This window comes from Hyaena hyaena, unplaced genomic scaffold, assembly GCF_003009895.1.
Source record: "Hyaena hyaena isolate Hyena2069 unplaced genomic scaffold, ASM300989v1 scaffold_88, whole genome shotgun sequence".
Classification (NCBI taxonomy): Eukaryota; Metazoa; Chordata; class Mammalia; order Carnivora; family Hyaenidae; genus Hyaena; species Hyaena hyaena.
The window spans coordinates 2,474,751-2,487,768 of record NW_024080720.1 but is presented as its reverse complement, the minus strand read 5'-3'; the positions used below and the strand labels follow the sequence as shown (position 1 = coordinate 2,487,768).

General features: G+C 43.6%; 1 protein-coding gene across 1 annotated transcript in view; it reads right to left on the bottom strand.

The window, feature by feature from the left end:
* Positions 1-12,514, bottom strand: part of CACNG3 (calcium voltage-gated channel auxiliary subunit gamma 3) — an 85,909-nt gene extending 73,395 nt beyond the window's left edge. Inside the window, exon 1 of the mRNA XM_039234434.1 lies at positions 11,843-12,514. Within this exon, the coding sequence (XP_039090365.1) occupies positions 11,843-12,053 (211 nt within the window). The 5' untranslated portion in view covers positions 12,054-12,514. The remainder of the gene's footprint in view (positions 1-11,842) is intronic.
* Between the last annotated feature and the right edge of the window lie 504 nt (positions 12,515-13,018).

Genomic DNA, 13,018 nt, shown 5'->3' with positions numbered 1-13,018 from the left:
GCTGAATGGCTTACGTCACAGGATACAGAGCGGCGGAGTTACCATTTCCTAACCATGCAGGTAACCGAATATACAAAGAATAGAAACAGGGTCTGCTGGATTTGTGCACAGTTTGTCCATACAACATGTAGTTAATTTTTTCTTTCCCTGAGCATGTACCCAGAGTATTGAGAGAATTTTGCAATGAGACTGCTGAACTATTCTGGACAATCTTTTAGGGGAAATGTGAGAAAAAAGTGATGGACAAATAATGTTGAGAATTTCAACATCATGACATCAGTTTTCCTCAAAAGACATGCTTACTGAATTGCCAACAATTATGGCAGAGATTATAGGATATATTATTTTTAAAGTGGTTAAAGTGAGTGCTTAAGAGCAGAACAGCGATTGGTAGGGATTAGCATGGGTTCACTAGGGGAAGCTCAAAGTAATTGAGTTACCTACCCTGAAGTGACGGATTCAATGCATATTTATTGAGTATCTAGTATGTTCCAGTTCTAGGTGGTTTAGCAAAATGTGGTGGGTAGAGTGGGTGGCAATAAGGTATTTGATAATATTTCTTACAACACGCAGGCTAAAAGGTAGTTAGATGGTGTCAGGTTTTGCCCGCCCCAATCTCATCCCAGGTGCCCACTTCTGGCCCCTCCAAGCCCAAGGTCACCAAGAAGCAGGCCTGGTGGTACGTTGATCTGTTGCATGTCTAGTGCTCCTCGAGGATGATTTCAGGGGCGCCTGGGTGGCTTAGTCAGTTAAGCGTCCGACTTCAGCTCAGGTCATGATCTTGTAATTGGTGAGTTCCAGCCCCACATCGGGCTCTCTGCTATCAGCATGGAGCCCACTTAGGATCCTGTCTCCCTCTCTCTGCTCCCTCCTCTCTCTCTCTTTCTCAAAAACAAATAAACTTAAAAAAAATAGATGGTGTCAGCCTTTCTGAGTGCTGTGTGAGAATCAGGCTGCAGGTTCCTAAGTAACAGGTATCTATGTCAGAACTTGATTCCTGCCTGACACAGAGTCAAAAACTCAAAGAAGCCAAACAAATGATGTGTCCATGTTTACTTCTCAGGAAGTGGGACAGCCATGAACCTAAAGGCTTCCCCAGGTCTCCCTCTCTCTCTGACCCTTCCCTGCTCCCGCGCTCTCTCTCTCAAAGTAAATAAACATTAAATTTTTAAAAAAATTTACATTTGATTTATAGCCCAGTGCTACAGTATCTGAATCTCTTTAGCTTTACCATTTCTTTTCCTTGCTGGATTTAGAATAAAAATTGGGAAAGGTTGGGACAATTATTTTTCACAGTTATTTCAGTTGTTGAATGGCTCAGAGCCAGTGACTAACACCAAACACTCCTTGGCACAGGAGTGCACCAGTTGGAAAAGACCTGTCTGCCAGGTCCTGGGCCCTTCAGTGAAGGCAGTGCAGTGTGGTGGTTAGGGTGAAGCTTCTGGTGATCACACTGTCAGGTGACCCAGCACAAGGGACTTTGCTTCTCTGAGCCTGTCTCCTCATGGGTGGAGTAGGACTCCTAGCCATACGTGGGGCTATTGTAAGTTGCATCTGTTTACACTAAGTGCTTATCCAAGTGCATGGAATACAGTAATGAAAGGCAGCACAGGGCAGGGTTGGAATCCCAGCTCTGCCTCTTATTAACCATGTGCTCTCTGGCTCTCCATTCTCTCCCTTGTAAAATGGGGATAATAATAGTATCTACCTCCTGAAGAAGTAACAAGGATCAAATCATATTTGTCAAGCAGTCACTTAGAACAGTGGCTGGTATATAGTATGTGCCTGGGTTGTTGTTTTTTTTTGTTGTTGTTGTTTATTTATTTATTTTTGAGAGAGAGAGAGTGCGCGCAGAGAAGGGGCAGAGAAAGAGGGAGAGAGAGAGAATCCCAAGCAGGCTCCGCACTGTCAGCATGGAGCCCCATGTGGGGCTTGAACTCACGAACCATGAGAATCATGACCTGAGCCTAAACCAAGAGTCAGGCACTTAAGTGATGGAGCCACCCAGTCACCTCTATAGTATGTGTCTGTTTTTGTTTGTTTGTTTGTTTTTTTGTTTTAAATTTTTAAACATTTATTTATTATTGAGAAACAGAGAGAGAGACAGAGCATGAGCAGGGGAGGGGCAGAAAGAGAGAGGGAGACACAGAATCTGAAGCAGGCTCCAGGCTCCAGGTTCCTAGCTGTCAGTGTCAGTACAGAGCCCAATGACGAGGCTTGAACCCACAAACTGCGAGACCATGACTTGAGCTGAAGTCCGACGCTTAACTGATGGAGCCACCCAGGCACCCCAGTATGTGTCTGTTAAATAAGCAAATAAATGCTCAGGAATTAGCCCAGACATGAGCATTCAGTCTGCCCTAGTCATCATAGCTTGGTCCACGGAAGGTGTTCATTAAGTGTCCTTGACACTTCCGGGTTCTCATGCCCCAGCCTCTCTTTCTTCAGCTTCCTTGGAAGCAGTCCCCAGGACCTCTAATGGACAACAGCTTCCCCCCCGCCCCCCCACCGTGTACTGATTCCAGGAGACAGGGCAGACCTGTCCTCAAAGGGGGTGCTCTTACGCAACCATCTTGGGCTGGAGAGCTGCTAGTCTAGACTTTACTGTTCATCTACATCATTTTGGAGCAAGCCTCAAGAGACCCTTTAAAATGCTAGTCGAATCCTTACAACTTCTTCTTCACCTCTGCTTTTCTTTCCAATTTTCACCAGCTCCTCTGCTCCTTGACCCCTAAGGGTCCACGGTCCCTAGGGTTTTGTCATTTTCCCTCTTTATAGTCATTGATCTTTCTCTGGCCCTTCTTGCGTACTTTCAAGTCTTCAGTTTCCATCTATGTTTGGGTGATCCTAAGGCCATCCCGGGTTTCACCTCTGACCTAAGCTCTACATTACTGCTCCTTAACATTTTTGGAGGATGAAACTCTCTCCCTAAAAGCACCCATTTACATAATATTTTTCTTCAACTTTCATGAACACACTGAACCTCATCTATTGAGCAAATGGAGGGATCCTGCTATGTAGACTTCCAGTACCAAGTGCCTGCTTTTTGTGGGCATCAATTTCTTTACCCTCACCCTCACTCGGTAACTATCTATGATGGAGTCTGCATTCATCCTAGTCTCTAGCATCCTGTTCTTTTCACTGCCCTCAGAACACTGACTCCCAAAGTTTCCCCCTTTTGCCGGACCTGACAGACATTGTTCCTTGTATACCCGGGCAGCAGTTGATTTTCCAGGAACCTTTTTTTTTTTAAATGTTTTATTTATTTCTAGGAGAGAGAGAGAGAGAGAGCATGAGCAGGGGAGGGTCAGAGAGAGAGGGAGTCACAGACTGAAACAGGCTCCAGGCTCTGAGCTGGCAGTCAGCACAGAGCCCGACGCGGGGCTCGAACCCACGAACCGCGAGATCATGACCTAAGCGAAAGTCGGACGCTCAACCGACTAAGCCACCCAGGCGCCCCTCCAGGAACCTTTAAGAGGGAAGGATCTCACTGACTTTCTTTCACCCTCTCCATGTCTCAGGAAGAAGCAAAGTACTGCCTGGGCAAAGAACTAAGTGCCAGTTCTCCAAGAAAGAGAAGAGGACTCCCAGAATACCTGGTGAGATGAAGAGTCTATGATAAAGACTAATAGTACAGCCCTCTCCCCACCAATATTCCTGGGAAAACAAAGGCTACTTCCAGAAATAAAATGTTATTATGGATTCCTACATGCCTCTCCAGTGAGATATAACAGGAGTTGGCAAACTTTACTTCGTCTGTGAAGGGCCAGACAGTAAATATTTTAGGCTTTGCAGGCCAAGCAGCAAAATTGAGGATACTATGTAGGTACATATGTAACAAGAGAGAAAACAAATTTCCATAAAATTTTTATTGGCAACATTCAGAAGTACAGATGCTTACATTTGAATTTCTCATCATTTTTATGTGTCATGAAATATTATTGGACATTATTTAATTTTTTCAACTACTTAAAAATGTACAAAATATTTTTAGCTTGTGGGTTGTACAAAAATAGTCAAAGGGCTGAATTTGGTCCATGGGCTATAGTTTGCCAACCCCTGAGATATAGTTATGTATCACAGTAGATATATATTACTGGGTTGTCAAGTTCCACAATTTTAGAAACATAGCATGAGGACATATACCCTATCTATTGAAGAGTGTCAAATAAGTGGAGTGTAAATGTGTAACTGTTTCATTTTAGCTTTCAAGTGTGTTGTATCTAATCTCTTATTTCCTTAATGATATTTTGAGCAGATGTCATAACTTTCCAGTCACTTGTGCCTGTTAAAACTTCCAGATTGCAATGCTCTATCCCTGTTTGCCCCTCTTAAAAGATTTTTTTTTCTTAACATTTATTCACTTTTGAGAGACAGAGAGTGAGTAGGGGAGGAGCAGAGAGAGAGGGAGACACAGAATCTGAAGCAGGCTCGAGGCTCTGAGCTGTCAGCACAGAGCCCCAATGTAGGCTTGAACACTTTCATGAACATCGTGTAGCTATGACCAGGATCCTTTTGCCTAATGGGTTGCTCTCTTGGGTTGGATACTGACCAAATGGCTCAAGCTCAGCTATTCACCAGATCCACACAACCCACTGAACCTCCCCATTCCAAAAAGTCTGCCCCAGGGTCATTCCCTCTCTCAGCCTGGTGTTTCCCCCTAACTTCCTTGCCGAAATAGGCACACAAGCAGTGTCCAACCTAGAAATGTGAAGCTAGTCTCTCTTTTTTCCAGGTACCCTCAATCTTTATGAATGATTCTTCTTGGGACCACAGGCAACTCACCAAAGCACCACAAGTATTGGGAGAAAGGAGGTAGTATAAGAAAGCTAGCTTATCATTTGTCTTTGCACATAGGTATTATCTTTAAAGGATGAATGAAGGACTACTGGTCAACATATTATTTAGAGGTACTACGGAATAGACGAATCGCAAGAAGCATAAAAATGGAAATAGTTGAAAATGCTTGCTACTGTGTTTCTTCATTTTACAGGTAAGGAAACTCACTTTCCAAGTGTTGCAGGCAATAAATGGCAGGATCCAGGTAAGAACCCAAAATATACCTGCTCTCAAGGCCCTTGCTGTTATCCCATGTTCTCTGTGGTCAGAGAAGAAGACATAAATGATTAAAAGCCCGTTTGCTCCTACAGTGAAAAAGTGGGCTCTGGCAGGGTCGTGTGGATGGAGGAAAAAGAAAGATAACATTGGAGTTTTGTGGGCTTCTCTTTAGCCTTAGAAACACTGGTTTCATTGAGGGGGGGGCACTTCCACATGTCAGAGTATAATTTTTAAATAGTCAGAAACATAATTTTCCTAAAATATACAACGAGCTTGTGTCAAGTTTTATTCAACTCATCAATGAGAGAACTGGCAGAATGACAAAGCTAGTTCAAAGGGGGATGTTATATATATTCTTCAGGGAAAAAATTCTGAAGTAAGATTGTCAACTTAGATAGGAAGCTGATTCATGTTCTAGAGAAAGGGCAATAAATCTACAACATTTGGGGTTGCCTCTTCTAATGAATAGAAATCATTTGCAGCTCTAATGAGCAAATTAATTTTCATCTTTCCAAGTTTCTACAAGTAAACATCTATATACCACTGGCCTTGAATCTATAATAAAACTTAAGTCAAACAAAATTACATTTCCCTAGAGGATCAGATGATCCCTTTTGGTAAGACTGTTAGACGCTGCTCTGAGAGAACATTCAAGGGACACAGTCATCTTTTTGTGTGGGTTTTTTCTTGTTTTATTTTTTTCACGATGGATGCTAGTAAGCTACACTAGTCACCAAGCTAATAACCCACACTGCTTACCCAACCTTGGAATTCAGATCACTTGCCTTTTTTCTAATCCAGAAGATAAAATGTCAAGTGATGAAGCAAACAGAATTATTTTCAAATCATCTACTTCTAGAATGAGTAGGATGGTAGGGGGCTGGGTTTGAGGTAGAAAGGAGTCGGTCCTTTTCACCAATGATAGAACTTCAGAAATATTTAATCACAGGTAAGACATGAGACCAGCCAGGCAGAATAGATGCTCCCATGGGGTTGGGGCAGGATTATGATGATCCCTGCTGAGTCTTAACCCTTAACTGGACAGATCTCATAGGTGTCTGGGAAGTTCCAGGATAGCCTAGGGTTAGCTATAGTGGCAGTGCAAGGGGGAGGCTTGATGGGGGACTTGGGCCAGATGCTGTTTACCAAGAAGTAGGAAAGTATTTCAACATTCTAACAAGCAATATGGCCATACAGACATGTTCTAGTTAGATGTTATCATGCTCACACCTCAACCTCTGCCACCTCCCCAATCCTGACTGGTCCTACAAACACAGGCATAGTCACTCACCCCCATCCTGCCTTAAAGCTCCAGTCCACTTCTCCCCCTCCATTTGCCTCTGGGGTTTTAGGGACAAAGAGGAAGCATGCAGGGAAAGGAACAGGAAGAAGATCAAGAGTAGGGAAGAGCATCAGAACATTCTGTACCCACATTTAAGGGAAGGTGTTGCATCGGATCTAGGAGTGGAGGAGCAGAAGTGACTACTTGGTACCATTGCTAAGCTCTGGCGATAGAGCAGTGTTCCCGACAGCCAAGGATCCTTGTCCTTATATTCTATTGGAGGGAAGCTTGGAAATCGGAAAAGTATGAGTTACCATATGTGAGAGTACCCAGCACAGAGCTTGGCACATAGGAATACTCAACAAATGTTATGTCCTTCTCTCATCCCTGTCCTCAATCACATCTTTGCAGCTTCCCCGAAGGCTTCTGAACACATAAATAAAGCTGCAACCCCATCTGGCTGAAAAAGTCAACCATCTGGAGATTTGGAAATATGGGGGAACTTCTAATGACTGGCTAATTTTTTTTCAGTTTTTCAGCCAGATGTTTGATGTCATTCAGGCCCATCTGTAGCAGAAATAGCATTTTGCTGAAACTCTTTTCTGTAATTTTAAGTTCCTTGTCCTAAAAGCTAAGTGGGCTTTATTTTCTTAGTAAGCATTTTTTTTTTAATGAATTGAAAAAGTGATCATTGACTAATGGAGAACAATTCAGGAATAAAATATGAAAATATCAGAAATTTAGATTAAAAAGGCCTTTTAGATAATTTCTAGGGCTCAAAACTGGCAGCCCATGGGTCATATTCAACAACAAGGTAAGTTTGGCTTGGCAGGTACTGCATTAAAAATTTGTTTTAATCTAGTTGCCCACATTATATTTACTTAAAAAAATTTTAATGTTTGCTTACTTTTGAGAGAGAGAGAGAGACAGAGACAGAGCATGAGCAGGAAGTGGCAGAGAGAGAGGGAAACACAGAATCCAAAGCAGGCTCCAGGCTAGGAACCATCAACACAGAGCCTGATACGGGGCTAGAACTTGGGAACCGTGAGATCATGACCTGAGCCGAAGTTGGATGCTTAACTAAGTGAGCCACCCAGGCGCCCCTAGTTGCTCACATTTTAAAAATCAAGATATTTTACATCAGGCTTTTTAATATTTGGAACATTGGGATGAATCTGGTACACATTTTCCCAGAGTAAAAATTGACTCAAGTCCCATAGTAATTATTCCTTAGATGGGGGATTCTGCTCTCTGGTTTGCTTCAGTCCCCACCACTCTCTGTTGCCCCACCCTGAGACCACATTTCAGTTACTATAGATCTTCTCAAATGCTCGTACTTCTCCCTTACCCTTCATAGAATTGAGAGGACAGCGAAATACTAGTTCAACTGTTACATTACTTGCTTTGTCCACATGGACATTTGGATTTGTTACTCCTTAATCTTACCTGAGGCCCCAGGGAGGAAAATAATGTGCATAATTCACAGAACTGTTAGTGACACAAATGTGATGAGTCCTCAGGGTTCTTTGCTGCACGGCCAGCGGTCTTTCCACTATGTAAATACATCACTTTGATTGTGTCTAGGACTTCAAGGGGTCTTAATGAGAGGATCAGGCATTGAACAAGTTCTCGTTCAAATCCACATGCTGTCATTGAAAACACGCAGCAAGTTGGGGCCTTACTTTGTGAATGCCTTGCGTGCTTTCCAGATAATGAGTCAGGCATTCGTTTTGGTTTCTGAGTGTGGGTGTCTCTACATAGGTCGATTGTTTTTTTCATTCAAAACGTGTCCTTTGCTGTCTCTGAGTGTGTGGCTGTCTGATGTCTCCTGCACCCCTGCTGACGCTGCACAGGCATGCTGAGTGTTCCGGGACCTGGGACTTCTGAATGGAAAAACCCATGTGTCTGGGCATTCTCACAAGCTAATGTTTGCACCAATAGCAACCTATCCACTGGGCCATGAATTAATGTTCTCTAGCAAATGCTCCGAGAAGAAACATGGCTCAGGTGAAGTAGTGCCTGCTGGGTATGTAATGTCAGGCAAGTCATATAATTTCTCTAGGCCTCAGTTTCTTCACCTGTAAAGTGAGGATAATAGGGGCACCTGGTTGGCTCAGTCGATTAGGCGTCCAACTCTTGATTTCCATTCAGGTCATGATTTCGTGGTTGTGAGATTGAGCCCTGCATCGGGCTCTGTGCTATCAGTGTGGAGCTCGCTTGGGATTCTCTCTCCCTCTCTCTCTGTCCCTCTCCTGCCCTCTCTCCCTCTTGAAATAAATAAATAAACTTAAAAAATGAAGACAATAATAATGCCTACATCAATGAGCTCCTCTGAAGAGGAAAAAGTTAAATTTTCAAATTTGTTAGAGTAGTGCTAACACATAGTGGGTACTAAATATAATTGACATTCTGGTGAGTTACAGAAATGAAAACTGGAAACATCCTTTTTCTCACTTGAGTGATGTGCTCTTTCTTAACACATATAATAATTGCCAGGTCCACTGTAAATAGTCAATACTTGTTGGTTTTAACATCATAATGGCTTGGAGATGTTTCAGAAAATTCAGATTCCGGTGATCCACCACAGACCTATGGAAGCAGAGAATCTACTTGTGAGGCCTCATAATCTTTTTTCTTAAAGCTGTCCATGTGATTCTGATGATTATCCAAGTTTGGAAACATTGATGTGGTTTCCTTATTCTTGAATATCTTTGGTTGTGGAGAGCTCTTAACCTCTTAAAGCTGGCCACTCCACATTGCATAGTTATTTATATTGAGGTAACACCTATTTTCCTCTTGCTCTTACTTCTACCCCCTGGAGGCCACACAGAACATTTCAAATCTCCTTTCCATATGACAACTTTTCAGATATTTGCAGACAGCTGTCATGTCCCTCCTGAACATTCTCTTTTGGACTAAATAGTCACATTCTCTCATGAATCTTAAAAAAGTGTGGATAAACTGACTCTTTTAATTTGATATCAGAGAAAACTGAGCTATAAGACCTCCAGTTATCCTTTGACATGAAAGAACCAGAAAAATGAGTATGCCAAGACTCTGGGAGAGGAGACAGGGGGTACTGAATGAAAAATGGTTATGCAGCTTTATTTCACAGGATGGATACTGCCTACTGCATGTGTCTTCCCATGCAGGAAATCAGAGGTTCCTGAAAATTCCTTGAACATTTGCTATATTCAGTACATGAAGAAAAATCTTGGCTTCAGACTCTCAGCCAGTCCCATCTAGGTGATAGTTCTATGGGTGTACACATAGCTAAAAATTCACTGTGATTCATTAAAGTTCATGCATATTACTGTATTCAATACTTCAAAGATCTATATATATATATAGCTGGGTCAAAGTTGCATAAAGACTGCAACAAATTTTTTCAAAAGAATTCACCTGATCAAGAACATATCTTAGATTCATCCATTTCTGTCTTGATTCAAATTCTCACTTCTCCCACTAAGCCCACAGAATGCCTGGGTGGGATTCCAGTTTCTTGTGCAAACTGTGGGTGTAGGACATGATGTTGGAGAAAAGAAAAACCATCAGTTGAGAAATTCTGAGCAAGGATTCAGGGATTTTAGGCCCTAATGGGGGAATCCAAAATTGGGGTTTAATTCTACATTCCCAGATTTTGTTCCAAGAGGCAGAAGAATTGGAAATAACTAAAGTAAGTTCTACATATGTACCTTGTTTGACTCAGAATTTTTTTATGCCATTCTTAGAACCATGTATACATCAAAACATCCACCAAATCACAACTTTACAAAAGACAACTCAATTCTTTGTTGTCAATATAGGAAAGGGAATTATGGAATTTCCCTAAGGTAAATGACTTCACCATATCTGATCACCAATGATCACAAATATTAGATTTTTGTCAATGTTTGCGAAAGAATTATTCTAAAATTTCTGTCAGAACATTGGATAAAATAAGAGCTTTGGATAGTGCTAATTCATGATCACCTATTTCAAATTAATCATTTCCCAGATTAATAAGTGAGGGTTGGAGTAGGTAAATGTCTTAGCCAAGGTCACATGCATAGTTTGCAGCATTACCCCGGTCTTCTGACTTCAAGTACAACGATCCTTGTTGCATTTAAAGTAATCTTTTCCTACCTGGGATTCCCACCAGTTGCAAATTTGTGTTGGAAACAGAATCAATGGTAGTAGTGCTACAGTCAGGAGAGCAGTTGTTCAGAGTGTGAGGACATGGGAAGAAGGCCAGGGAATGATGCAATATTACACTAGCAAGTGATGTCATAGCATGATTTCCTAAGCGATTTACATAAATGCAAGTTCTCAAAAAACCCTGACAAATGCCAGCCAGTGGGAATGCAGGCATGGAGAACCAATGGCAAACAGGGGAGGGGAACATACAGGAAACCCAGATTTCCTTGCTCATCACTGTGACAAGCTGCACAGATTCCTCAGAAGCTGAGAAAACTCCCTTTTACCCCTCTAATCCAGTGCCTTCCCTCAGGCACATAAGCTTCATAGAGCTTTGATTTTATTCTCTTATCTTCCTATTTACTACCACTGACATTCAAGCATTTCCCAGTGATGCTGAGAGTGACTCCTGATGTAGTGAAAGTGAGTTTAATCATCAGTCAGGCTATCCAAGAGCTTGACATTCTAAAAATTGGTCTGTCCTCTTTGTTATAATTTAGAGAAAATCTTCAGTTTTTAAAATTAGAAGCTGTGATTTTTGGAGAATCAATCTTATGCAAATGTCATGAGAATAGATTTGTTAGGTTTGGAGATGATTTAAGAAAGAAGACCAGTGGATACCAAATATTAACACTTCAGTTTTGTTTTGATCCCAAATAGTGAAACATATTAATATGGAAGTTTTGTTAAAATGGGTGCGTGTGTGTGTGTGTGCATGTGCGTGTGTAAGCGTTCACATATGTTAGTCTGGTTGGCAATGCAAGTTCGTGAAAATATCTACTTAGACCAAACTCAGAAGAAACTGATAAGACTATGTTAGAAAGAAGGAAATAGCTCAGAGTTGTGCCAGCCTAGGTCACAGTTTCTCCCTCCCTCTCTCTCTCTCTCTCTCCCTCTTCCTCCCTCCATTCCTCCTTCCCTTCCTCCCTCCCTTGCCCTCTCTCTTCCTTCCTCCTTCTCCCTCTCCCTCCTCCACTGAAAGGCAATTTAAGCAGAGCCAAAGACCCCATTTCAAGCCACAGATCAAAGTAGTTCACAAGATGCTTAGGAATTTTGGATTTGAAGACTTTGCTCAACTGCAGAAGCTGCCTAGAGTGCCCAAAATCGCATCTCGCGAAGCTTAAACCATAAACAATCAACAAGATCCAACCCCTTCATCTCACACAACATTCGTCTTGCTGGGAACAGTGTGGACATCTGCACATTCTCAGCAATAATTCCAACTATTCCTTTTTCCCCATCACTCCATCTCCCCCAACACCCGCTGGAATATCAGAATATCAGAAACTGCATTATTTGGGGCCATTGAGAGAAATTTGTAAATACCTTCTAGGCAGCAGGTCCTCCACAGCCCTGAATGGGTCATTACTTCTTCATTCTTCCTGCTGGTTTCATTATCACTTGTAGATTTAGTCCTGCACACACCTCTGGAATATAACCAGTAGTCCGTGCCCACTGCAATGGTCATTAAACTAAAAGCTGCGAAGGCTCCCACGGTGGTGATCAACATCTGGATACCTCTGTCACACATCCTCATAATTCTTCATGGTACTCTGGATGGCTGGGGGTTGGAGGGGTAGGTTCAATGCCAGAGGGGAAAATCACTCTGCAGCTGGGTAACCTAAGGCAGGCTCTTCCAAAAATTCGGGTCTCCTTTTGTCAGCATCCACAGAGACTTTAGGAAAGCTGGGATTTCCTGTCTGGAGCTCTCTCCGGTTCCCTGGGTCGCCTATGGCCCTTGGAAGGGTGCAGGCTCCAGGGGGTTGGTCCACATCACTGCTGCCTTCTGAGGATCCCTGGGTTCCTTTCATTCCTCAGGAGCTTGGTAAAGATAAGGGTCCGTGCAGGGCATGGCTCCGGAGCCTGGAGCTGCCAGCTTGGTTTGAGATGAGCCTGGCTCCTCACAGCCCCGGGAGACTCAAGGCAAAGAAATCCAGAGAGGTCTGTGTGTGTGTGTGTGTGCGTGCGTGCGTGTGTGTGCGAGCGCGTGTGCTGGGGGTGAGGGCGGATGGCAAAAAATAGCACTGCTGGGAGGCGAGTCGCTGAGAAGAGTGTTCATTGCTTCCCCAGCCTCCCAGGAAAGCTCTCCGCCTGCTCCTGACACCCCCGCTCAAACTGGAGAAAAAGACAGAGTCCTGGGGCGGGGGCCGGCCGGTTTCATCGGAGGGCAAAGGTCTTCGGTGCTGAGGGACAGCTCCCGCCTGTTGCCCCGCCTCCGCCTCCCTAACACCCAGGCGTTAGGTCTGTGGTGCTGAAGGGACAGCTCCCCGGCGGCGGCGGCTGCCTTTCCCGCGTCGGGGCTAGAGACCTGGGGTGCCGGAGGGTAGGTCCTCCCTCCCGCAGTCTCCCCCGCGTCTTTTTCCAGGCCAGCCACCGGCTCGGCTCTGCCTGGTCAATCCCACGCTCCGCGCAAAGTTTCCGGAGCCCAGGGCAGTCAGCGCCCCGGCTCGTCGGCGCTGCAGCACACCCTTTCCTCCGCTCCCGGAAGGGTTAAGGAAAGGG